Raw genomic sequence first — 27950 nt, forward strand, 5'->3', positions numbered from 1 at the left:
CTTCAAAGAGTCTTCGGGGACCATTCATTCATTCATTTATTCCTTCATCTTCTGAGCTGCTTATTCCTGTTCAGGATCTGATGTTTCCTTCCTATCTTTGGCTCGTAATGGGTGCTGCTAGGAGTGAGGTGCACCCTAAAAATGGCGCCAGTCCATCACAGACCAAACACAAATAAACAGAACCAGTCACACACTCCCATGGGGGAATTTAGATTTCAAATACCCTAACATAGATGTTTTTGGATGGTGGGAGGAAACTGGAGTTCCTCACAAGCATTAGGGAGAACATGCAAAGGTCCCCAAGTATCCACCCCAGGGGGCTAAAGAATAATCGCTTATAATGGTTGACCCATTAGGTTTTGTTTCACCCTCTGTAGGCACATTACCAGATTTTCACATTGTAACCAGACTGGTTCACCAATAGTTATATCTGTAAAAAAAAAAAAAAAACTGTTACATTTTTTTCTGAAGTAATCAAGCAGTCCTCTTCCCTTTGTTCTTTCACATTCCTCCAGATCACCACCCTAATCAACCATAAAGACAAGCCAAAGAAGTCGGAGCGCACCCTGGCAGCCATCCACAGAGTTGGTCAGGCAGTAAGTGTGGCTGTAGGACGTTTTGTTGCCGTGGGCGAGGCAATTGCGGTTGAAAACCAAGAGCTGAAGGATGAAATGGGTCAAGCCTGCTTCGAGGCCCGCAGGGCAGGTATGTATTTACCTTAGTTATGCTTGACATTTAACTCAATGTCCAATATTTCCTTTTGGACGAGTCTGGGGTCAGTAGTTTAAGAAAACGGCAAGAGGTTTTAATTCAGAGGGCTTCTTAAATGTCAATATATTGTCTATATTCTTGTAGTGAGTGTTGATGTATAGCTGATATGGTAATTTTTTTTAAAGAGTGTTAAGCTATTTGGCTTCTCCTGTTGCTGTTGTTTTCGTTTTAAGATAAATCATGACTGTTTGATGAGAAATCAGGCATCACTTCCAGCCTTCAGTTGAACAAATTACATTTAGTCCAGGCAGCACAGCTGTCCAGCCCTGCTACACCAGGAAACCCCATGAGTGCTTTAAAGGCGTTGTTATCAGTTTGAGATTAAAAGCTGAAAAAAGGATTGCAGTACCCGAGGGAGCCTGATGAAGACCTAGAAAGCAGTGCATAATGGACTCTGAGAGGCTTTTGTTGACTTAATTTATAAATCAGTCTGGTACTCAGATTATAAAGATGGTGGATATTCTACAAAAATAGTCCTTAAATTTGCACATTTTCATGAAAAAAACATTTTCTATTATTTATTTATTTTTTTAAAACTGGCCGTCCGGCTTACCGAGCATCTCCCCGGTGGGTCGTTGACCCAAAATGGTCTTGGCCGGTCCTCTAAGTTGTTTTTTTTTTTTTACAAGCAATTGGAGGCACATTGGAATCAGGTTGCCAAACATGGTCCAAAAGTGGCAAAATCGTGGCAAGAAAAGAGTGAAAAATGATTAAAATGGGCCAAAAGCAGCCAAGAGTGGCCAAAAATGGACAAATAAAGATCAACCGGTGACATGCAATGGCAAAGGGTAACTTAAACGTATAAGATGTGGCAAACAAATGTGAAAAAGTTAACAAGTGGTATTTATTGGGAAAACGTTAGCTTATTTGGGTGAAAATTGGCCCCAAAAAATTGAAGAAAGGACAAAAATTTGATAAGTGTCAAAAAGGAATATTTATTGGCAAAAGGTAGCTAAAGCCTAAAAAAAGTGTCAGACCTTTTTAAAAAGGAGCAAAAATTGGAAGTTCAAAATGGTCTAAGGAAACAGGTAAAAACGGGTTAAAAAGTTTCACGCCTTTTAAGGTTTTCTGGAGGAATAATAATTAAAATTAAGACAAAGAGTCATATGTTGAGAAACGCTGACTTAATAACGGCTACTACATGGTGTAGTGCCAGGGCGGACTTTTTGTCCCAGTCTGTCCCTGGTAGGGAACAGACTGTTCTGTTAAATTGAACAAATATTGCAATAGAAGAATATCTAATCAGTTTAATTTGTATTCAACCTACCAGATTGTACTCCCGTTGGATTAGAAATATGTTAACCAGTCAGAGTATGAATGGGCTGCTTTGAGAACACCACTTGTGCATTTACATTTTATTTCCATCTGTTTATTATTTTTAGTCTGGGTGGGAGATGTGTTGCACGGATATGTTCAAACTGTAGGAACTCCAGCCTACGAAGCCAGGGACTGACACACTGTGGTACATCCATCTGGGATGTCTTAATCCAGACATGCCTCAGTAAAAGCACACCAGGTGGCCAGTAGAGAAAGTAAACTCAACTTTATTCTAAGATGCTGTCAATTTGCCAATTTGGATTATCTAGTCCAAGAGATTGGCAGATGGTATGTTCTGAGAATTAAGAAAAACTCCCTTGGTAAATGCTGCGAGACAGACTCATTGCTGTACTTATCTCCACCTACTGGCCTGGAGGAGGATTTTATATTAAAAAATACAGTAAGATTAAAAACTGGATATATTTATGTGGTGTAACTGATGATGTTTCACAGGGTTAAATCACAATTTGATCGATGATGGAAGGACAGCCAGTATTGGTGAATCATTGACCGTCCGTTCACTTCATACTTGATGAAAGTTTTGTTGCCTGGTAAACCTGAACTCATCATTTGTTTGGCTGAATGGAGAAAATATCAAACGTGAAACGAAAAAGGGGGTGGATAGGGCTGGATTAAAAAAATCTGTTTTCCTTTGAATGTCCCAATAACGATAAATCTCTTTTACTGCGTGTATCGCAGTGATTGCTGTGAGATAAATTCCTAAACGAAAACATGAATATTTTTAATTCTGCACCAGGTCCAGGTTACAGTTACTTTGTAATCAATTCAGCATTTGATCTCTGAAAATCTCTTTCATATTCAAGTAAAATTTGTTCTGTGACTGAAATATCAGCTGAATTAAAAATCGAATTGAATCAGGAATCGAATCGGGCCCATGAATGGAATCAAAACAATTTGTGAAACCTGAATTGATACCCAGCTCTAGGGATCGAACAGTTGAACGGCCTCTCAGTGTGAAGACATCAAAAAAGTCCAAGTCTTTGCGTAGTTTTAATTCAAACTTTTAAGAAGAAGAGTTAGGATACAGTCTTAAAATACTCAACATTTAGATAACCGTCTTCACTGGTATAGTTCTTCCAATCTGTCAGCTCAGCTCTTATCAGGCCAAACAAGAACCCCATTTAGACGTGTTTAGAGCACACTGGACACAATATCACACAGGATAAGAATTGAGACTCAACACTGTGATAATAGGGTTATTTTGGGTTTGTCAGCCTGTGTAGCAAAAATACAGTTTCCTCACACAGCTCTGATTTGTAAAGACAGCTAAAACTCTGCTAGAGCTGGAGGGAAGACGACGCTTGGCTGGTGAGAAACTGGTGTCGCTCACATGTGCTTTTGTGCGTGTGTGTATGTATGTGCGTCTGGGTTTCCCACCATGAATCATGTATTTCAGTTCACACTTTACTCACAGGAAGAAGTTTTTCATAGTTACTCCTCAGTTAACCTTGCAGATGTTGTGCAGTTCCACACTCTGATTGGTTAATAAAACCACTTTTTTGTCTGATCTCTTGCTATAAGAACTATTCTCATCTCACTTAAGGGATTAAAACAAAAGCTGTTGCGGAAGTCTTTAGGAGAAAGACGGGCTAGTTTGTAAAGGTTTGACATTTCCCTAATACGTAGCCGTAGGGAGAGTTTAATCAGGCAGGCTTCAGCCCTGTGTGCTTTAATGAATGAAATAAAAGCAAGCTGCAAGCGCTAGTTTAATTAGATGCTACCATCATTGGGGCGGGGGAACAGATTCAATGAGAGAAGTCCGGAAAGGCAATCTATGCAGGGTCTGTCTGTTTCACTCAGTCTCTCAGTGTCATCTTGGTGTTGGCGTGCTGTCAGTCTCTCTGTCCCTTCCTGCCTCAGGTGGGATCATTAAAATCTCACAGCTTGTGATTGCAGGGCCATCGATGTGGCCATCATTGGGCAAACAAATTCATACACACAACCACACGCAAACGTGCAATAATTCCTAGCTGGAGAGAAAATAAGCACACACATTTAGGTAGAACATGCAAATTGCAAAGAAGGATTGACAATTTGTAAGAAATGTATAAGATGGGGCCATTTGTGGTTTAACTCTCTGCTTTACACCAATATGGTGTCACTCACTGGGCCCTCTTTGGATCTGGACTGTGTTTTAGCTGGTTAGGGGAGCTGGCACTGAAAAGCAGCCCGTCGGATGCAATCAGTACGTCAGTGCTGCTTTTGTAAAAGAACCAGTCTAACCATTGGCCAACTCATCTCCAATTCCCTTCCATCATCAGCTGCGGTTTTTCCTTTAGCGCTAAACTCTTCACATTTCGACCTTGGTTAATAAATTCTGCTTCTTTTTTTCATTAATGTGGGTGTTTAAAGTAATTATATAAAGTCTTTATGAACTCATGAGGCCAATAGAATCTATCTAAATTAAAGCTGCTGGAAACAAAAAAAAAAAAACATTTTATCAGATAAATCCATTGTGTTGGCACCATAGATCAATAAATCAAAGATTATTTGTTTGAGAAAAAAAATGTAAAAGGATAAAATTGCTGCAATTTATTTATTTATTTTTCTCCAAACATGGTTTATTGACTGTCGGAAAAGTTTTGCGCATTGCATTCATGGGATTTGGAGTCCAAGACATGGATGCAAGGAAGTGCTTTCTTTGGGGGTTCACACAGAAGGATCTGAATCTGTCCGAAATTGAATGTCTCAGTGAAGTGATATCAATGGGAATACTGGGAACAAACTCGAAACAAAATGGTGTCGAGCCAATCCCTGTCCTCCTATGCATCTGTTTATGAGACTCCACATCCCACAATGCAATGCGCGAAACTTTTTCGTCAATGTCAATAACAGTGTTTACAATGGAGACCAAAACTAAATTTTAAGCGTCAATTTCATCCTTTTACTTATTTTTGCAAACAAATTATCTTCAATTTATTAATTGATGAGGCCTAAGCTATTTCTTGTAAGAGTAACTAAACCCCTTCTTTCTCCTGATCTGCCACTAGGAGGGAAATTCAAAAAATGCCTTGATTATAGGCGGGGCTTCTGGAGCAGTTAAGACACGCCCAGTTTACACTGTAAAATCTCCAATGAACAATCTATGCTATGTTAACTAGCTACTCATTACTCAATATACCTCTCTATTCAATCTAACCTACTCACCACAGATTGTAGAGGCCACAGGTGCTAGTGTTTATAAAAGAGGCGGGGTTAACAGTGCTGGTTTGTGACGCAAGACGGTCACAAAACGTCACATGATCTCGTTCTCAGCCAATAGCAAAAATCAATTGTAATAGCCTGGTTTCAACTAGGGCTGAACAATTTTGGAAAATAATCTAATTGCGATTTTTTTCTTCAATATTGCGATTGAGATTTAATATGTGATTATTTTTTCAAAGGTCTCTTGTCATGTAATTTGTAATGATCACAAGCACAAGATTTATATCAATATAAAATATAAATTTTAAAGCACTACAACAATAAAGCAAACAAATATGTGGTTTTACCTCTTCAACTAAACTAACTTCACGTTTCATGAAACATGTAAACTGCACTTCCTAAACACTCTCTGAACTTAACAGAACAGTACAAGACAGCACAAGAAAAAAAAAAATGTAAAAAAAAATTAAATAAATTAAAAAATTTAAAAAATTGGCAGCCTTTGCGATTAGAAAATTGCGTTTTATGATATTGCGATAATATTGCAAATGCAATTATTCGTTCAGCCCTAGATTCAACTCATCGAGTGAAGACGATGACATTTTACAACAAAATATGCCAAATTGAAATTCTTTGACTAAAATGTCAAGAGTTGGACCAGGATCAATCAACAGCACTACTTCAGACCCAAATACATTTGTATTCAGCTGAAAAAAGTAAATTTGGAGTTTCGTTACTCTTTAACTGTTAGAATTCTTTTGGTCCAGCAACTTTACGTTGATCAAAATTTGTACCAATAGTGTTTTGAAATGTACAGTATTTTAATTCCCATTACTTTTTCTTCTGTGTGACCCTTCCAACATTCAGGCGATGCTATAGCCCAGCTGACAGACGTGGGATCAGCTGTGCCGTTCCAATCCGATGGGCGTGTCACTGTGTTTAGTGACAGGACTGGGATGGTGAAGGCCGCTCGCTTACTTCTCTCTTCAGTCACTAAAGTTCTGGTCCTGGCTGACCGCATCGTAATCAAACAGATAATCACATCACGCAACAAGGTAAGGCTGAAGAAATCCTTTTCTATACATCTATTTCTATTAGACTATTTTGTAATCTTCATCCTCAATTCTTCATTTCTCCAATGATAAAGAACTCGTGGTTTGATGGGATTGTTTGCTCAAGAATGAAAAGCAAAGCAGCACATAATGTGACCCAGAGCCAGCCCACCTGGCTCTGTTCTTAACCAGACAGAATTATATTGATGTAGCCGTAGACTGAGCCAAAAATGGAAGCAAGGGGGGTTTAATCACGAGTGGTTAGCCTTGTTTAGACTGACAGTCGACAGCCTCCTGTTCTCCATTCCTGGCAAACACAATTATACCTCTTCCCCCTCTTCTGTACGGCTGAACAATAGGTGCTGCATTAGTGCTGCTAGCTAGCATACACTTAGCAGCAAAATTACGAGGTAGCTAAACTACCATTAGGCTAAATGTAGGTTAGACTAAATGTGCTCATAGGTTATATACAGTATCTCTAAAGGAAGTAGAAAGGAAAAAGGACAGCACAAAGCTTTGCAAATTACTTGTGTGGATAGTTTTAGACTAAGATTTACTGTGGGGACAGAAACCGTATTTCACTATGATTTTATCACTCTTTTCAGGTTCTGGTAACGCTTGACCATCTGGAACGAGTCAGCACTTTTCAGGAGTTTGTGCAAATTTTCAGCCAGTTTGGCAATGAGATGGTGGAGTTTGCTCACCTCACAGGAGACAGACAAAACGTGAGTGGTGTGTGAAGTAATAAAATATGTTCGGTTTGCAGTCATTTCTGTTGGGTTATGCTTTTTATTTTTATTATATTATTTCTATTACATGGTTTTTGAAGATTTTTACTAATCTAGCCTATTCATCTAATGCACAGCAGCTTCAGGCTAAAGGTTATCAATGCTAACAAGCGTGAATGCCTTTAAATGTCAGTATTTTCAGTTATTTTAAATCTTACTTCAGATTTATGCACATATTTTAGCACGTACTTAAAAAAATAAAAAAAATTCTGGTTTTCACAATGACCAAAACAATACATAATACCACAGAAATAAATAGATTATACAGTGTCGGAAGAGGCAGAAAGCTCATAGAGCTTTGTTGAAGCCTCCTCTAAACTAAACACAAACTATTAAACAATGAACACAATACAACACAAAAATAAAGAAACTCAAAATTAACCTTCATAAAGTAATATAAACAATGATTCATATTACTGAACATACAATAACATTAAAAAATGTCAAAAACATAAAAGTGATTGTAAGAGGTTTATGAATAACTGAATTTACTAGGAAAACTTGAGTTGATCAGAGAAAAGATTTGCAGGTTAAAAAAAAATTATATATATATATATTTATATATATACATATATATTGCTTTTTTTGCAAGTTGACCTCTGCTTGTTAGACATTTAGGAGAATTAAGTTGTAGAGTTACCTGAGGTGTCCAATCAGGTTTCACTATGATGGTTCACGGTTCATGTAAGTTGATCAATGACCTTACCTGATTTTGTCTTCTTTTTTGCCAGCTATGCATTTATCAAACTGTAACACATTTGCAAAACAAAACTTTTGCTCAAAGCTTTAGAAAAAAAAGGGTCCTAACTTTATACTGTCAAAGGCTTCTAATCCTACCCTGATGCATTCACTTCCCCTTTGCAACTAAAGCGCTTTGCCTGCAGAAGTTTATGTAAAGTGCAATGACAGCGATATGAAGACAGGAAGCGAGGATCATCCATCCCTCTCTCTGAGTTTCACTGGGGTTCATGGTTTTCTCACACACACACACACACACACAGACACATCACGTCTTTCTTCATCGCTTCTTGTTCTTGATAATGCTCCCTGCTCATTTGCCACCCTGTTTCCTTATGTTTTTTCACATCCTTTTTTCACTCCCACTCGTGAACTCACTTCCATACACATGCACAAGCACACTTCTCCACAGAAAATCTCCCATCTTCATCTATTGAAACCAGGCAAGCGCACAAGCAAAAATAATGACAGATAATCACATCGTCTTTGTAATCTATGGCAAAATGCCTGGAGAGGAGTTCATTCAGTTGCCTTCTCTAAATCCTGAATCTACATATTCTGAGCTGTCTATTTTGAGTGAAGTACATGGAGCGGGTTAAAGCAGGTCACTCATACACATATCCTCTTTTCTATTCCAGTAGCATCTGGTATTGTCAGATCGCACGTAGCTAATGACGTTTCAAGTGTGTAAACTTGGAAAGAAGTCCGTGTTATTTTTGGGTGTCCTTTCATACCAGCTTCAAAGAGATTTGTTGAATACTTTTGGTGATTCTTGTCCCTCGGACAAGTTCTCTGAAGTTGTAACTTAAGTAAAGCTGGCCATTGCGATATGCTGTTTGTGTATGTGTGTTTGCACTGTAGGACTTAAAGGATGAGAAAAAGAAAGCCCGGATGGCAGCAGCCAGAGCCGTGCTGGAGAAATGCACCATGATGCTCCTCACAGCCTCTAAGGTATAAAGTGCTTCTCCACCAAAAACACCAAAACTTTACTAGTCTGTCTACAAAGTCAATGTTTTGAGCATTTTTTACTGAAGTCCAAAACTCAAGTTGAAATCCTGCTCATGTATGAATAGCAGCAAATGAATGTTAGTGTAATTAAAATAGAAATTTAAAATAAGGTAGTGAAATTCTGCATTTATTTTTCTAAGACCTGCCTTAGGCACCCAGATTGTGAGTCCGCACGTATCAACAAAGACGGCGTGTTCCACCGGATGCGCTGTGCCCTGGAGCAGGTTATCGAGATCGTCACCGAGGCACGAAGCTTTGGGGACAGCAAGATCCTCCCCGCCAGCATTTACAACGGCATTAAGGATTTTAAGGTAGGTGAGGGAATGTGACTTTAGTGGAATACCTGTGTATTGCAGAAGAGGCTTTGAGACATTTTTCTGAAGCAAGTTAAAACGTTAAGTAATGATTAGAGGTGTCCCGATCAGATATCCGTCCGATATCAGCCAGAAAACAAATATAGTTTTTTTTTTTTTTTTTTTTTTTTTTTTTTTTTAAAAATCAGACAGCATTTAAAAATCACAGATATAAGCGCTCCGATAAAATTTTCCGCTCCAGCACTTCTATCCATCAGTGACTGTGGTTCACACTTCAGCAAAGTAAATCTGTGTATCATTCGTTCTTCATTATGTAGCAAAAACAGAAAAAACACACTTATGATTTGATATTTGTTTCCAAAAACAAAAACGCCTTCAAGATCTTTTGCAAAGATCTATTCTTTGCAAAATTTCAGACTAGCTTTGAATTCACACCTAAGATTAGAAGGAGACCGTTCTATAATTTTGTTAATATGACTGTGAATCATTAATAAACCAATGTCATTCCCACTAATCCTCCCTCCCCTCATTATATCCAGTTTTTTGATAGTGTAAAAAAAAAAAAAACAACTAAATGATTTCAAGAAAATTCACACGGCAAATATAATGTGTTTGTAGTCGAAAAGTGTCCGTAGTTTTTAGGGTATTAGAGAAATTATTAATAATGAAGTACAGTTGTGATGATTATTTACCAACAAATATTCATTTAGATTTTCTAAAAGCATGTATTCCTAGAATAGCTGATGTGGTATGATCAGCGTGCTCTGTTAAATATTTATTTTGATTTCCAGAGCAACAAAATAACAAAATATAGGACAGTAATGTCATAGTTTTTATTGTTTAAATTTCCCTTTGTTGTTCCACATTGTAGACGGTCCCTGCCCACCGCAGCTCAGTGAAATTAATGTACGTTTATTAACTCAGCAGATGGACTGTAATGAAGACAACAGTTTTGGTATACAGTATGTTCTGTGTTATACTGAGCATTGTATATTGTGCTTATGCCACCTTTTGACACAGGGTTAGACTTAATTTTGTGCAGTTCTTGACTTGAAAAGAACTTCTCCAAGTTATTTGAAGAGAAGTTTCATTTTTTTTTTTAAAGTATTGTTTGTAGGTAGGTACTCAGCGTAGGTGAAAAACCTCAAAAGGAGAATAAACAGTACAAGGACAAATAGACAACCATTCAATCCTTGAAATAAAATTTTACTTATAAACTGTTAATCTTTTTCCAAGTATTACATATTAATTTACAATTTTAAATCAGTACCATTTTTTTCTACACAAGGTTTTCCACTTCCAATCTTAAATCATAATAAATTATTGGAATTTTAACAGTATTTAACATGTGTTTATAGTATTTATTTGTCAAGTATTAGAGATAAATCAAATATTCATAATCATCATTCTTTTTAGCCACACGTCACAAAATCAGATCGTTTAAACCACAGCATTTTTAAGCATTGTAGATAATTTATAAACTACTTATTTGAAAAACTACTTTCAACCATTTTATCTTAACTTATTTCATTTGTATTTCACTTTAACCAAAACTACACAGTTTATACGGCACCTGAAATATGTTTAATAATTCTTTAAATTAAACAAGTACATCAAACAATACACATTCCTTGAGTTGTCTGTTGAACAATAAATTATTTGCCAAACTTTACAAATAAATACAAGAAATGCATTCAACTTCAGTTCCCATGATAAACCATGTTTAAGTCTAAGTTCCCTGATTGGTTTAACTGTTTAAGTAACAGAAGTTTATATGAAACCCGTGGCTATATTTCAAGGCTCTTACCAGTTCTTCATCCAAACATGTAAAGAGTCTTTGCACATCAAAGTTCAGTCCCTACTTAGGATAGAGAACTATTTCCACTGTAGCTGCTAACAAGCACTGCCATTGTCCCAGTTCACCCACAGTGACTGGTTAGTGTCATTAAAGGAATCAGGTGTGCACATTCACAAGTGGGAGGGGCTTCCACCTGGCCGGAAGTAAGGTAGCAGCTCACGGGCAGTTTAGCAGAACAAGAGGAATACAGTAGAAAACACCTTTATTGATCCTTAGAGGGGAAAGTAGCTTGTTACCGTAATAAACAAAAATAAATACCAACATAAGATAATTGTGCAAACTATAAGTACTGTAGGACAGACTGAAAATTCTCAAAATAATGGACTCAATATACTCAAACTATTCACTGTGTTGTTGGCTAATCACTGTATTTCTACTGCAAAATGAATAGCGTGTGACAAAGATCTGTATCCCATAGGTTGTCTTATTGATATTAATAATATATCATTGAAATCAAATGAATAATGAGTGATTATAAGATAGTGATTGAAATTGAAATCACAAATTAGCAAAGATGGAGATTTGTGATTTCATCTCCACAGTCTGCCCCAGGGAATCTGTGGCTACAATAGTAGCTTGCCACCACTAAGTGCGGAGTGAAATAATAATGCCATGTAAAGCACTTTGAGTGATCAAAAAAAGGCGCTATATAAATCCAATGCATTATTATTATTATTACTATTATTATTATTATTATTATAATCCTGGAAGTGGATTCACTGTCACTTAAATATAATGTATGGATTCTTATTCCCAACTTCAACAACTTAGCATAAAAGGAAATGGACATACAATTTTAATACAATAATAAATATATTTGATTTAAAATATACACACACACACACACACACACACACACACACACACACACACACACACACACACACACACACACACACACACACACACACACACACACACACACACACACACACACACACACACCCAAATTCCATTATTCTTTCCTTTCTGCAGTCCAGCGTTGAGAGCCTCCGGGAGAACCTGTACTCCATGCTACCACAGAACCTTTCCAGCCAGCTTGAAGCCCTTGTTGAGCGGACGGAGGACTTCACAGATTCAGCCTACACCAGTCACGAGCAGCGCCAGGCCATTCTCGCTCTGTGCCAGCTGGTGCGCCAGGACACTCAGCAGCTGGTGCACGCCTGGGTTGAGGCGGTATGTTGGCATGGCTAGACAGGCAAGCTTGGTCCAAAAGCATGAAAACACAGGAGTGTTGAAAAAGCACTTCTTAAGTTCTCCAGCTGTCGGAAACGCTACATATTACACTCGTTTTTAAAAATATATCTTATATATCATATTATATATAACATTACCACGACCCATACACCCAATCAGCAACACTTAAACACATTTGTCACAATGTTTCAGTGAAAATAAACATTTAAAGATCATTTAAATTTAATTTAGCACTAAAACTGCATCAAGTTTGTAATATGTATTTATCTTTGTGAGTTTGTAAGTAGTAAATCAGATTTTAGTTGGAGCTAATTGGTGAGTAGAGCTACTGAAGGCGTCTCATGTGGTCCATGGGGGCGACCTGGTGCCCACCGGCACCGTGTCGGTGACCCCTGCACTAGGATGTAGTTCAGGAGGTCAAGTTATTAGATTACATACAGTATATACTGTATATTAAAGAAAAGATCATCACCACAACTCTCGAAACACATATTGTTATACATCAGTGTTTCTCAAATGGGGGTTTGCAATGGCACCACGGGGGTACTTGAGGGAGACAAAGTGTAAAATGTACAAATGAAAGCATTAAAAATGTGGGGTTTTATCATGTTGTATTTTTTTTTTTAATTAAAATGATAATCATAATGATAATGGAAATTATCTTGATTAGATCATGAACTGAAAATGATCAAAACTATAGAAATAAATTAATTCAAGAGGCATTAAATACAGTTTATTTCCATTTATTTACAAAATTAGATTATATCAAATGTGTGTTTATTCCATCATTATGCGCTATAGTTTGTGTTTTTTCGTAGAAAAAATGAATGAGCAGAATGGTGTAGTTGGACAAAGGGGGGTACTTGGATTCAGAAATAAGAGCCAAAAAAGTTTTAGAACCATCATTTTACTGTACATAATGTAACTTGCCCAACGACGACCTGCAGAAGAACACCTATTACAGGTGCTTACTGTATATCTAACCTTTGTCCATTAGTTTGAAAAGCATTTCCAGTGTTTCCTCTTACATCTTCATATTTTTTCCCGGAACAAGACAATAATAGAACCCATCTGAAATGTGAAGGGTTGTTTTTACCAAAGGTCTTTTTACTCATGTGTAACATCACACAGTGTTCCTCACATTCAGCAGGCTCCTGCTTATGCAGCTCCAGTCATTATTTTTTAAAGGCTTCTCCTCCTCAGTCTTCCTTCTTTAGTGTGTTCTGAACTCAGAGTGGCTGCTGCTGCTGCTGCTGCTGCTTATTTGTAGAGTTCGGTGTCACCCAGTTCACGTGGTTGAAAGAGGAATTAAAAGCTCAGCATTGCGCAGTGTTTTTGAAATTAAAAAGACTTGATCTAAGTTTGTAAATAGTCTTGGGTGTTCAGCTCAGTCTGTGCTCCCGGTAGGTGTAGCAAACCTGACTTTACCTAGACTTACAATTAGAAAACCGATGTGGTCTACAGAGTAAACATCATTTAAATGTTTGATTCTGCTTGCACATAATGACATTGTGAGATGATAACAGGCTGAAAGTGAAGTCATAAACCCTGTTATTGGGGCCTTGAGGCAAACCAATGTTGCAGTCTTTAAATGTGGGTTTGCCTTGTGGTATTTAAGGGACTAAAAAGTTTGTGCCTCATGCTTTACTCTTCCCTCCTCCATCACTGAAGCAGCAGTCTGCCCATGCCAAAGAAGCCCCAGAGGACATGGAGTTATCCATTCTGAAGACGTGCCAGAGCACCAACGACCTCCGTCGAGAGGTGAGCAGCCAGTTTTCGTATATGCATGGCCGTATGCTCGTCGATAGTTGTCATGCGTGTGTAAAAGATTTTGCAATTTTTTATTTCTCTTTGACTCTTCCGTCAGCTCCATAAAGTAGCAGTGTGTCGCACGTCAGATCTGCTAAAAGTTCACGGGGAGCAGTTGCCTCTGCGAGCCCTAAAAGCTTCAGGTGCTGAAGGAAAACTGGAGGCCGTGACGGAGTATTCACGAACACTCACTGAGCAAAAGGAGCAGCTGGTTGAGGTAGGAGGGGTCAGGGTGGGTTGACTTAGAGCAGTTTTTTTGAACCAAGGTCCTTGTTTTCCTTGAAAAAAATCCCATGACACACCACCAACCGAAAAAATGGACTTTGTTGCCTATATTAACAACATACAGTCATTCTTATCAAAGTGTAGGAATGAAATAAACACGGAAAAAAGTTTTTATGATCTTTCATATTTGTTCTTTCTATGAAAAAGCGCAATTAACTATCTGCAGTCATTCGTATGTGTTTTAATAGGGTTCAAATAAACAACAACAAAAATAAATCTGTTATTATTTTTCACATTTCTTTTTTCAAATAAAAAATGCAATTTACAATAATCCAAACCAAAAATTTCCTCTCCGCTCTGACCTGCAGCTGCAGTCGGGAGTGGAGTGTGAAGCTCACTGTCTATCTGTGCGCTTTGGGATGGGGGGGCTCACGGCAGCACAATGGCATATTTGCGGACAATAATGAATTTGTTTTCAAAAATGTTTTTTATAACAATTAGGTGTAATTGAAATTTAAATTTCCCACGGCACACCTGACGATCTCTTATAGCACCTAAGTGTGGTGCAGCACAGTGGTTGAAGAAGCCTGACTTAGAGCACAGGACCACATCCTCTTACTGTATCTATAGTAGGGATCGACCGATATGGATTTTTTTTAGGGCCGATACCGATTTTTTTTCCATCAGTCTTAGCCGATAACCGATATGGACTGCCGATTTGCTTTTATTGCGATTGAGCATTTATTGAAATGAACAAAGGAAATAATAGAGTGAGACATCTCATGAAATATTATAAAAGAGAACTGTTCGTCCTTGTCCTGAAAATAGCTTTGACAAAAGTTGGCCTGACTGAAGATATATTTTATTAACAGGATTATTGAGTATAAAGATATATAATTTTAGTATTAAACACAAAAAGAAACCATGAATAATCGTCCATTTCAACACAATCCCAGAGCATAAATTAGCAGAGGAAAATAACGTGATGTCAGATGCACATTAAGCAACAAACTGTTCAAGTTTCTGTTGGGCTAACATTAACAGGAATAAATATTCAAACAAGTAGTAAACTGCTTCTCAAAGTTAAAAACTCTCTTTCTCAGCGCAGCGCTCTTGTATCGCTGTAATGTTTGTATCCCCTTGAGTGAGACGCAGAGAGGGAGGGAGCGAGAAACACACACACCCACACCAAACCTCCAGCCAGCTGCTTGTTAAATACAACTGTGACAACAACACGGAACAGCGTCAGCTAAGTTAAACAGTTAAAAGATTCTTTGAAAGTTTAAAACTTGCCATTGGGGTTGAAGAGCTTCCTTCACACTGCTAAATATGACATTATTACCTCTGCAAAGGAGATAATAGTTACACTGTCATTTATTAATTTATTTGTTTCTCTGTTAGCAGGGTTATGACAAAAGTACTTCACGGATTTTGACAAAATGTTAACCAAAGTTGGACCTTACGCCATGGAAGATTGCAATTTTGGAGAGGATCCGGATCAATATACTGATTCTGGATCAGTTTAAAAAAATGAAAATCCCTATCCCTCATCATTTGAAAAAATTCAGAAATCTCAGTTTATAATAAATAATCTTCAAGAAATCTGACTTGGTTATGTCATGTTGGTTCCTCAATTACTCAACTGAGTTTTCGAAAAAATTGTGGTGCCCATACATTTGGACCTAATGTATTATGAATAATGGATATTTCTTACACGTCTTTAAAGTGTGAATAATCATGGTGTTATGATCAGGATCACTGATCCAAATAACTGAAATATCTGGCAAAGAGCAGATTTAGCCCTTGGTGAAAGTTTGCACTTTTTGAGAGTTCTTGTATTTCGTTGTCCACTAAAATTCATATTCATTAGTCTAGCTCTTTTACTAAACTTACTAAGTGAGGTTTTCTGTAAACTAGGTAACCAGTAGGGCACTTTTCTTTTAAATGTTTAGAATGATGCAATATTTGTCCTTAATAATTGATTCATACATTTTTAAATGTTGGTTTGTGAATGAAAATAAGTTGTTGATAAAATAAAATTAATATAACAAAGTGGATTTCAGTTGTGTGTCTGAGGTTTACTGATATTAGTAATAATGCAATCGTACCTCAGCAGTCAACAGGTAACTCCAGGATCTCGTACTTCAGAAGTCAAAGTAATTTTTTATGTCAACATTTTTATTGTAATTTGAGGAATTGTTTGAGAGGTATTGAAATATTTTTAATTTTTGTATTATTATTACGGTATTTAATTTTTATTTTTACTTTTATTTATTTATTTTAATTAATTAATTTTAGTTTATTTTATTTTTTCATTAAAAAACAAAAAAAAAAACAAAAAAGAGTTCTGGTCAACAAATTGTGATTAAAAACAACAGAAATTATTTAACATTGTGCCAGATTTGCAGAAGAAGAAGCACATAAAGATGATAAATAAGCCAAGCCTTTATTTCCATTTGTTTAATTGTTTGTTTGTCTCTGTGTTTTTACTCCAGGCATGCCGGCTGTTGTGCCACGTTTCAGGGACTGAACCATTAGAGATTACCTGTATACATGCTGAAGAGACCTTCCATGTAATTGGTCCACAGGTAATGTAATAACTAAAATCATCAAGTATAATAATCCTCACAAAATGGTGTAATTTGTCATGAGCAGCAGCACTTTGGACTAGAGCAGGAATACAAGCTCTTTAACTGTCTTTAAACTCAAGCACATTTTGTTCCATTCATCCATTTCAAAGGCCAAAATGGTCACACGGTGATTCAGGAATAACAACAAACATGAGTAATGAGCTACTCAAATCATGTTGGGAGGGAATATATTTTTGTCCAACTACCTCCTACACCTGCACACTTTTACTGAGAACAACCCGTCCACCCAGTCCCACCTCCCACTTCTAATTGTGTTTGCTGTTCGAAAACCATCCATGCCAGTAATTAACAAGCGATGTAGAACGTTCCCATCCTGCGGCGGTAATGTCAGGCCCCGCATGACTCTGCAGTAATGACTCTGTTCTTGAGTTCAAAGGTCAATCAATCCATAACCACGCTCCATGAGCTCAGCAGCTCTGAACCCGCCCTGAGTATCTGCACAACGTAAAGCTTGGGTGGCCCTGGGGGTAATTGGCTATTAAATACCACACTGCAGGAGATGAACATAGATGGTTTGTGTGCTTATACACACATCAGGGTGTGTTTTAAGTGGCGTACAGTGTGTGTCAAATGAAATTTCAATAGATTTTTTTTTAGCTCTCCTGTAGCAAAAGAGTGTGTCACTGATATTATGAGGCCTTACAACTGTTTCCTCCAGCTGGTGAACCAATCATCACATAATAGTACATTTAGACATTCAATCTGTGACTCCAACTGTGTTACGTAATGGCAGTTTTCATCAGCATTGCTGCTTGAAAGGATGAACAGAATAAGACGCTCAGAGAACAAATGCTCGAAATGTGAAAACGTTCATGATCCGTTCATGACGTTACATAAATCCTCAGTGTTAAAATGTAACTAGACAAACTGCATTTCCCACAGAAAATGCAAGTGAGGATGGATAAGATATGCAACTCAGAGTCAGTATAACCTTTCGTAGTCAGTATAACCCCTCAGAGTCAGTTTAATCTCAGAATTGCCACTCGGAATCAGTGCTACTTCCTCTGGGAGTCAGTATAATCCCTCATCTGAGTCAGAATTCCCCCTCGGAGTCAGAATAATCCCTCATCTGAGTCAGAATTCCCTCTCGGAGTCAGTATAACCCCAGGAGTCAGAATTCCCCCTTGGAATCAGTATAACCTCAGTCAGTATAATTTTAAATTTACCCACTCTGGGAAGGTATGGCTCCTCAGAGTCAGTATGACCCTCAGTATACCCCTCGGAATCAGTATGATGTCAATGTTCCAATAGGTTTAAAAGAGTAATTTTTGTAGTTTTTTTTCTAAAATGCTACATTATAGCATTCATATCCTGAGTATTCCATACACTGGGATACAGTCGGACAAAATGTGGAGGACGAGTTAACCACCGGAAAATCTACAGAATATTAAATAATAAAGTACATTGAAAACAATACTTTCACAATAAATTGTGGACAAGTTGTTTTTTTCCCCCTTGCATATCTTACTCTTCTGCTCAGATCATCTCAGCAGCCCAGACACTCGCCCTCCATCCATCCAGTAAGATCGCAAAGGAGAACCTGGAGGTGTTCTGCGAGGCCTGGGAGTCGCAGCTGTGTGACATGGCTCTGCTACTGCGAGAGATCAACGACGTTTTTGAAGGCAAGCGAGGTGGGTCTGAGTCAATGTGTGCACGTGAGTCTGTGGGTGAGCACTACCACATACCATATTACAACCATGAGAGATAAGTTATGAAATGAGAGTTAACTGGTGCTCAGTGTGAGCCGGGATAGGCATCATTAGAACCCTCCAAGATAGCAAAATATTTTCAGTCCATATCCATCCCTGACACCCGACACGTTCATCCGTCCCAAATACAGCGTGGAATGATGGCACTTAGGCGCTCCACTCCCGTTTGCCAGAACTTGGCCACAACCAAGCCATCAAAGTGCCAGATGTCAGCCAAGAACAGACCAAATAAATGTGGCACCTTATATATTGCCTACTTTTGGCTCATATCCACATAAGTCGATGCTAACTTGCCTTAATTTAGTCAAAACTTGCCCAAATATGCTTCAAGATAACTGGCCCACATTTGCAGCATTGTATGTGGGCCACTTTAGGCTCACATCTGTACATTTGTACTGGCCAAACGAATGCCAAAAGTCCTGGATTGTTGCCTAATGTGGTCCACGTCGGTATTCTGTGTGCAGGAATAAGCTACTTTTATCACAACTCCTAATAGAGAAAGGAACAAGGGAGTTTGTGTGCTTTTGTTGTCATTTTCTGTATATTTAGAGTCATTGGTCCTCATTTGTCGTACGTTCAGATCTGAGCGTACGACGTGCGTTCGACTTCGACCACGTTCACACAAGCTTTGATATTTACTGTATCAATTTTGACGCGATCATACGCTACGATCAGATCTCACGTCAGGTCTGACCCCGTGTATGCAAATCTGAGTGTGTAGATTTGTGGCGCAGCACAGCAAAATGTTACTGACACTGAAAATAAAATATTTAGCAAACCTCAGCTGTCATTTAAGCATAAGCAGACACAGATTCAGAACAAAGAAAAACTGATTATTAAAATAGATTATAAAAAGCCCACGTTATTACTGATAGCACTTTTTTGGTTTCCCTCATGAAATACTGTATAACCCCGCTGGTAAATTGTCTGGTCAAATACGAATGTTTCATAAATCACATGTTTGTCCTGTCATGTGACCAAAAGTGCACTCAAATTTGCACCAAGGTTAATCAAGGTTGATAAATGAGGGCCAATGTGTGTGTTTTTGTTGGTATGTGTATTCTTTCTCAGTTTAATTAGGCTTGTTGGGTGTTTTTTGAGACATTTTGTGTATTTCTGTTGTCACTGTGTGTAATTAATTGTTATATTTCATATAATTAATTCTGTTGTTGTTTTGTATATTTTCCTTAGGGATGTCCCGATACAATTTTTTTCATTTCCGATATTATACCGATATTGCAGCTTAGCGCATCGGCCGATACCGATATTGATCCGATATCAGCGTGAATCATACATAATTTTTTTTTCTTTAATAAGAAAAATAATAATTACTTATTTTGTAGTGTGCAGTGTTAGAAAAGGTTTGATCAAGTGATGTCACTCAAACAGAGAACAATAGTCAGCATGAGTAGGTATGAGAAAAACTGACCCATTTATTATTAACCAATTGGTTACAACCTTCAACATACTATCTACAGTATTCTACAAATGAATAAAATGAATTAAAAAAAATGAATTGGGGAAAAAAATTTTAAAACAGCAAAATTTGAATCCAATATCCAATATTTGTTTTCAGGCCAATATCGGACCGATATCGATATCTTTCTATTATTTTGTTGTGAACTTGTGTATTCTGTGATTTTGTGCGTTTACTTTGGGGTCTGCACAAAATCAGTCCGAGGGCCTCATGTGGCCCCCGGGCCACCAGTTGCCTATGTCTGTTATACAGGATAAAGGAGGTACAAATGATGAATGAATGTAAAAGAAACTCAACTGTAAGCAGGTAACGGTGCCTAGTGTCCCTGCTTTAAAGAATGACATGTTTCAGCTAAAAAACCTTGATGAACTCTTTGGTCCCTGGACATTTTAATTAAGATACTAAGGTTAAGCACCAGCAACAGGCCTTTTACAAACTAACCATCACAGATTATCAGAAGGTGTTGTGAAAAGAATTACATCAATGTTATTGAGGTCTTGTGTATTCATTTCTCCTCGCCTCTCGCCGTGTTCATTACAAGATGTCGAAGTCACGGACGAAATATTCTTTGAGGTTCCATTCATTGTGTGTGTTTGTGTGTTAGAACTGTTGGATTTAATGGTATAAATCGACCCTGTGCTTGTACACGGACAAAGGTTGCCTTCAGCAATTCAACTTTGACATAAATGTTTTAGATGTTTAAGTGCAGCTCAGTGTGTGACTGTGTGAAAAGGTTTTATTAACACTGTGGGGAGACATCTTAGTTTTATTATCATTTTATTTCCTTCTGATCTCGTTGGACATAACGCTGATGTTTATGACCCCTGTGCTGCTTTAAAATGAACTTTCTGTTTCATGTTTACAATGTGAGATAAAACATGTCCAGTCAGATTTGGTGAAAGCTCAAAAATGTCCCGTTCCATTCACTGAATATTAAATACCTGGGATGTCCGAGCAGTATAGTATAATAAAAAAAAAAGATTATTTCCCCTGTAGTTATTATCTATTATCCGTGTTTGTAGTTATTATCGAAATAACACACATACTGTATCTGTACACCTCAGTCCATCTGACCATTATCACTGTTTTCCCCAAAGGAGACAAACGGCCTTACTTGTCACTTCCTCGACCTGGAGTGAGTTTCACAACTTTCAGCTTCCTAAATGTTTCCCTGATGTGCTGCTTTTTGATTTCCCTCATATATAAATACAATTTCCTCCTCAGAAACACACTGCTAACTTGAAAACTCCAAAAGCTGTCAAGTTGGATGCAGAGGTAACACACACACACACACCCTTCCTTCTCTGACGCTTAGAACAATACATCACATCACATGTTATCCTGCACACTGGCAGCAGTGTATTCATCTCAATGAAAATTGTGTCTTGCTCTTGAAGAATTGGTATTCCTTTCCTTTGCTAATGCGCTACACTTTTGCCGACTCGCAGTTTTTTATCCACTGCATAAACACAGGAAGAGAATTTTGCTGATCATAGTCTTTTTACAAAGTTTATAAACAATTAAAACAGCCCCGTTTGCTCAAATCCATTTCTGCAACAGGCTCATATCTTTGTACTCGAGTTTTTTTTATATGATATTACTTTGGATCCCACTGTTATTACTTTGGATCCCACTGTGTGCAGGAGCAGACCAGTATCGCTAAACTGGGACTGGAGCTCCGGCTCCTGTCATCAGATGTGGACGCAGAGGTGGAAAAGTGGGAGGAGCAGGAACAGGACGTGGTCCGACAGAGCCAGAGCTTGGCTAGCATGGCTTACAGCATGTACCTGTTCACAAGGTTAACAGTTCTCCATCAAATAATGCACACCACATTGAAATATTGTTGTGCCTCCTACTGGCCCCTGCTGTCATGGAGGAGTATTGAAATACTCTGCTAATGAAAATGTTTAAAGCTACTGGAGACAAAAAAAAAATGGTATCAGATAAATCTGTAGTGTAGGTCCTTATTGATCAATAAATCTAAGATCATTTGCTCGAGAAAAAAGATGTAAACGGTTGAAATCGTCATTTAAATGTTTGTTTTTATCACCACTTAAAACACTCCGTTTCACGCATTGCATTATGGGATGTGGAGTCTTGTAGACGGATGCATACTGTAGTTGTATTTTTAGTTCATTCTAAAAGTGGTTTGCCCCCAAAAACTCTGACAAAATGACACATTTCTGCTGTTTTCACAGAATGATCACTGTGAGAATGAAGTAAAAACACTTCTATGCATCTGTTCAAAATCCCACAGTGCAATGCGTTGGACTTTTCCAACAATGTCAATAAACGGAGTGTTTACAGGGGAGATAAAAAACTAACTTTTCGAGTGACATTTTCAACATTTTACATCTTTTTTTTTGAGCAAAAAAACTTTGATTTATTGATCTTTGAGGCCTACACTATTTATCTGATAAAAATGGTTGCCTCCAGCAGCTTTAAACCACTGACACTTAGGGCCTGTACTACGAAGTTGGATACGTATATCCGGGATATTTCTTAACCAAAAATTCTCCGATTTTTTAAATGAAATTATTCATTAAATGGACTATTTCAGTACAAAAACAAATCCCAGGTTGCACACCAGAGATATTTAAAGCACATACACACAGAGATTGCTTGCTTTAATAGATAGATTTAGAAAATATGAAGAATATGAAGAATTAAAATCCATAATTCAGTCCAAAATTTTGCCTTTCAGCCTAAGTTACCATGGTGATTTAGCCCTGTAAGAACCAGTGCCGTAGTACAAGACACAGAATAAAAACCGGCCCTAAATCTATGGGAAAATATTTGCCATAATGTGCATAAACGAAGCATTTTTTTCAAAAACTGGCTGAAACTGGACAGTTTAGCCTGATGAATCACAGCAGGGTGTTAAAAACCCACTAGTTTACTGTCTTGATTATCTATCAGCCGTGTATTGATAGTTTTTTGACAAAGGTATCGTTAACCGGTGTCATTGAGGCACCGTGGTGAATTTTTCTGAAATCTGCTGATTAATATGGAGGACGATTGCTGTCATCCATCTTTCTAATCCTTTTCATTGATCTTCTTTCTTTCCCCAGAGGAGAGGGGCTGCTCAAAACAACGCTAGATCTTTTTCATCAAGCTGAGGTATGAGCATCCACATCATGGTTTTGTCTCTTCTTCACATCGTAAATGAGTCTTGTGTTTGCGTTTTATTATTCAGACGTGAATCCAAAGCTGCCGGATCAATGAAATTGCAAATGGCGGCTTATGTTCATTCAGTGTTATATGCAAAGACAAACACTTGCAAACGTGACATCAGCCTTTAGTGTGAGAGGTTTCCTGGCTATCTCACACAGGATGTTGCATGAAGGGGTGTGTGCAGTCACACTGGGTCAATCCCACCACTTTGTACTTCTAGAGGGGAAGCAGGGTTAGACGTGTCAGGCAGAATGTGTTTGTTTTGGATTACGCAGAAAAGACGAGAGGAGACATAAAAGCACGTGGATAAATAAACTGAATCCAGGATATTTACTGACTGTATGTTGGTTTTTAAGAAGAAGCGCTCATCAGTGAACATTTGAAGTTTGGCTTATTCCTTCCTGTCTGGTTGTTACTGCTTAGGTTCTTTCTGAAGAAGGACACCAGCTGTGCTCGTCTCTTCACACTTTCACCGCTCAGGTATGTGCAACATCAGAAAAGCCTCTAGTTTTACACAATAAAGCTCAGAGCTACAATTTACACTGGAAAAATAATGAAAATAAAAAACAATGACTATTGTTTCTTTCGGGGTTAGGGTCAATTATAATTGTAATCGTAATTGGGAAAATTTTTTGCTGTTGTAATCGTAATTGAAGTGTAACTGAGTTCAGATAGTTGACTTTATAATTGTAATTGGCATGAACGTTCTATAAAAACTGTCATTAACAATTTCATTAAACGCAAAGCTGGGGAACCATGTTACACTTCTATGGTTTACACATGTTAAGTTAACAATTATTATTACATGTTTCATATCATATTTATCTGATCATTTAAAAAAAAAAATAATCGAGGGGGAATACTGACACATATTAAGAAAACAAAGAGATGAAAAAGAAATTAGATTATTAGAGATATAATATTTTTGTGTATTTTACAGGTGATTTAAGACATGGGTATAAACTGAGCTGTTACCATAAGAAATGCTAACAGAAAGCTAACACAAGAGGAATGTTTTATGAGATTATTTATGAAAGGCTAAGTAATTGTGATTGTAATTGAAATTTAGTAATTGAGAATGTAATTGTGATTGACTTTCAGGGTAAAACATGATAATTCTAATTTTAATTCCAGTCAACGTAATTTTAATTTCAAAATGTAATTGACCACAACCCTGTTTTTTTTTTTTTTTTTTTATGAATTGAAGAATAAAGCTACATTTTACTGTAGGTAGACAGACAACAGTTCAATCCCACAGTTGTTTATTAAGATAAACGCCCATATCACCAACTCTGACTTGTTGTCACATCTATAAATCTCAGCGCGGAGGCAGGAAATTAAAGCGGTTACACACCTCCACATCATTTTTCTTCACAGATGAGAGCTTTGGCAAAACAAACATGGCCTTTCTTCCTTCCTTCCTCTTGTCTGGCGTTGACTTTCTCCCCCTTCCTCCAGGTTTAATTAAATGGCTCTTTTAGACAGGGGTTAAGGATGGGCATTTGTCACACTAGGGGGGGGAGTGTTCGTATACATACTGAAGGATGATGCCTGGGTCGAGGTGAGGTTGAGTCTGATCGCCCCTGTACCGATTCATTATCACAAGGCTCAGCTCTTCACTGTTTTCTAATTAATCAGATCAAATAAACGATGTTAATGTGTTCCTTTCCTCTGAGTGCACCTGTCTGACCCTTTATAAAAATTAGAATATATTCATGCATTAGTGGCTTTTATCCGTCGCGATAACAAAACAAAGCATCCATTGCTCATGGGTTACATCTAGAGATTCTATTTAATTCTCCATTCTCATAGTTTCCACTTTAGTGGTGATGATGTTTGATGTTAATTTATGAGCACAACAAACTTGCTTTGGTTGATCTATAACAGGGGTCACCACTACGGAGCGTTGGACTCCTTTTTAAATTGCAATAAATCTAATTTTTTTTAGCCAGAGGATTAGTAAAAAATAACTTTTTTAAGAAAATTTAAAAAAAAAAAAGTTAAAAAAAAAAAAAAAAAATGGTGGTCGCCAACACGGTGCTCGTGGGCCCCAGGTAGCCCGCCTGGACCATGTGAGGGACCCTCAGGAGCTCCATCTAAAATCTGATTTACTTTCCAGGATTCAAACTCACAAAGATAAATACATATGACAGATGTAGTACTTAGTAGAGTTAAATACTGCTGCAGTTAAGTTTTAGTATTAAATTAACCATCTTTAAATGTTTAATGTCACTAAAACATTGTGAAAAATGTTTTTAAGTCCTGCAGATTTGGTGTATGGTCAGTTCTATACATCACAATAAATATTATCTTTTTATATATAAGATATATTTTTAAAAACGTTAGGTGGACTTTTGTTAAATATGACAATTTTAACATTTTACAAATGATACATGTTATACGATTGGTTGAAAGTTGTTTGTCAGTAGCTAGTAAAATAGGAAAATGATCATTTTCAATGAAATGTAATGAAAATCAAACATTTGCATAAATTAGGAGAAATAAAGCATTTCCTACCTTAAGTTACTGCTAGCCTTCCTTATTAGCTTAGCTTCTGATTAAAGTGAAACTGTCAACATTTAGTATTTAAAAAGTGATTTTCAAACTGGTAACCCTTTTAATTATTTAGTAACTATGAAGTAACTCACAGTTACAGAAACGTTGGTGACCCCTGATCTATAAAATAAGTCTTATTAACCCATCTGTGGTATAATAACTCATCTCTGCTGCTCACTTTGTGTCGTGCTCCTTGCTCCAGCTAGGTGATGAGGACCGGTCTGCGCTGACGACAGAAATGGAGAAACTGGGGGCGTTCTGCCAGCAGCTGCAGATGGGGGCCAAGACGCCTGTACAGGGCAAGTCTGCCACCTTCCAAAAGGTATTGCATTCTATTCTACACTAGCAAGCCTTATTTGGTTAGCATCTGCGTATAGATATGAAGATTAAGAGCTGCATTTTAACGCAGGGAAACCCTTTTTGTCACCTTCAAGCTTATCCTGCATCAAAACATTCGCAAAGAAACGCAAATCAGTGAGAGATCAGCCAGTAATATTAGTTATCTAAAACAGCACAGGATTAATGATTATCCAAGGAGAATTAATGAGCGTCTTTGCCTAAGAGGAGCTACCTGAGGTCACTCTGGAATAAAGGCGATGGTTGAATGAGGAATAGTGTGTCCTCTCCTGATTAATGAGCGCCTCTTTTCTATGTATCGGCTACGATTTCTCTGTCTCCTCAGCCTGGGGTTTACTTCATCATTATCTCATAAGGTAAAATACAGACCTGCCAGGAGGTGGCTGCATTCAAGCTGATTAAAGACATAGAATATATGCTTACACGATAGAAAGCATGTGCATTACATTTGATACTGCTTCACATGCCATTCTGCGATGGCAACAATCATTCATTCTCATTTCTGTCTCCAGGTGGAGTCGTCCATACAAACCACCAAAAACATCCTGGCTGTGGTCGTGTCCCTCCTGCCATTTTGTAACAAGCTCAACAGAAAGGTGACGATTCACTCACTCAACCAACTTTGCGATCTAAGCAAATATAGAAACATATGTTATCAAAAAAATTAAAAAAGTGTAGGGATGCACCGAATCTATTCGGCCAAATATTGCAAAAAAAAGCAACATTTGGCCCTCGGTTTAGTGAGTTAAAAGCAAGGCCGAATAGTAGCGTATGACGCAATCAAACAATGTCCAGTGATTTTGAGTCGGAAAAGTGTGTGCGCGTTGCTGCAGGAGCAGAGCAGCAGCAGCTGAGAGCTTGTCGGAGCAAGCTGTGAACACGATGACGCATTGGAAAATAAAAAAAAATACCAAACATCAAGTGTGTGACCTATTCAGACATCCTTATTAAAACCTATTAGTCCTGATCAAAGCTACCCTCCAGGTCAGCAGCCCATCACAGAGCATTTAATACACACATAGATTATCTGCTTTGGTTAATTCAGTTACACCAAAGACCCTAACATGCATACAATCATATTTCTGTGTAAAAGTCTTTAGAGATTTTCACTTTCCATCTGACTGGATCATAAATGCAAAATATCAAAAAAAATTTTATTGACCATGTTTTACAAGAATGATCAATACCTGATGTATACCAATTAAGACTCATGTAAGAGTTTGTACATTATGTTATTCTTAACACTGCACCACATAAATAAATATTGTATGACATTATGAAAGAGTATTTTTTACGATTTACTATAACTATAATTTTGTTTTATTCCATATGAAAATGCTACACGCAAGACATGCAATACACCAGTCTATTTTAATTATGTTATGTTAACATGCTTACGGTACATTATGGACAATTTATTACGTTATTCTCTTCAAATTTCTTTAAAATGACCAAAATTCACGTGACATAAGCACAGTGTATCATAACCTGATCCATTCAGTCAGTCTCAGGGGTTCGACACAGGTCAAGACACACACAGAGTAAAAATGTGTTACAAAAACAGAATTTCTGTGATAAACTATTTTATTAATAGATAAATAACGGTAAATTGCACATTTTCATTTTAAATATTTATTTATAAAACTTCACTTGGTTTTTAACAAAGCAAAAAATAAATAAAAATTGCCAGAGGCTTACTGTACGTGTGCGTCTGAATAAAATCTATTATTTCGTTTTGTTTTGTTCAATTACAAAGGGTTTGGTGAATGCACTGATGAAGCTTG

At 37.5% G+C, this 27950-nt stretch overlaps 1 protein-coding gene across 2 annotated transcripts in view; it reads left to right on the forward strand.

Annotated features, from left to right (window-relative positions):
• ctnnal1 (catenin (cadherin-associated protein), alpha-like 1) overlaps positions 1 to 27950 on the forward strand; it is a 62115-nt gene that overhangs the window by 32508 nt on the left and 1657 nt on the right. The window contains exons 2-18 of one of the 2 annotated variants that reach the window (XM_028460987.1): positions 516 to 705; positions 6121 to 6308; positions 6911 to 7030; positions 8693 to 8782; positions 8980 to 9150; positions 11987 to 12187; positions 13880 to 13969; positions 14076 to 14234; positions 16738 to 16830; positions 18374 to 18524; positions 21177 to 21214; positions 21304 to 21354; positions 21723 to 21877; positions 23151 to 23199; positions 23677 to 23733; positions 26012 to 26131; positions 26679 to 26762. In XM_028460987.1, coding sequence (XP_028316788.1) covers positions 516 to 705; positions 6121 to 6308; positions 6911 to 7030; positions 8693 to 8782; positions 8980 to 9150; positions 11987 to 12187; positions 13880 to 13969; positions 14076 to 14234; positions 16738 to 16830; positions 18374 to 18524; positions 21177 to 21214; positions 21304 to 21354; positions 21723 to 21877; positions 23151 to 23199; positions 23677 to 23733; positions 26012 to 26131; positions 26679 to 26762 — 2007 coding nt within the window. The remainder of the gene's footprint in view (positions 1 to 515; positions 706 to 6120; positions 6309 to 6910; positions 7031 to 8692; positions 8783 to 8979; positions 9151 to 11986; positions 12188 to 13879; positions 13970 to 14075; positions 14235 to 16737; positions 16831 to 18373; positions 18525 to 21176; positions 21215 to 21303; positions 21355 to 21722; positions 21878 to 23150; positions 23200 to 23676; positions 23734 to 26011; positions 26132 to 26678; positions 26763 to 27950) is intronic. The other variant, XM_028460988.1, reaches the window with a different exon arrangement.

Source organism: Gouania willdenowi, chromosome 11 (assembly GCF_900634775.1).
Source record: "Gouania willdenowi chromosome 11, fGouWil2.1, whole genome shotgun sequence".
NCBI classification, from domain to species: domain Eukaryota; kingdom Metazoa; phylum Chordata; class Actinopteri; order Blenniiformes; family Gobiesocidae; genus Gouania; species Gouania willdenowi.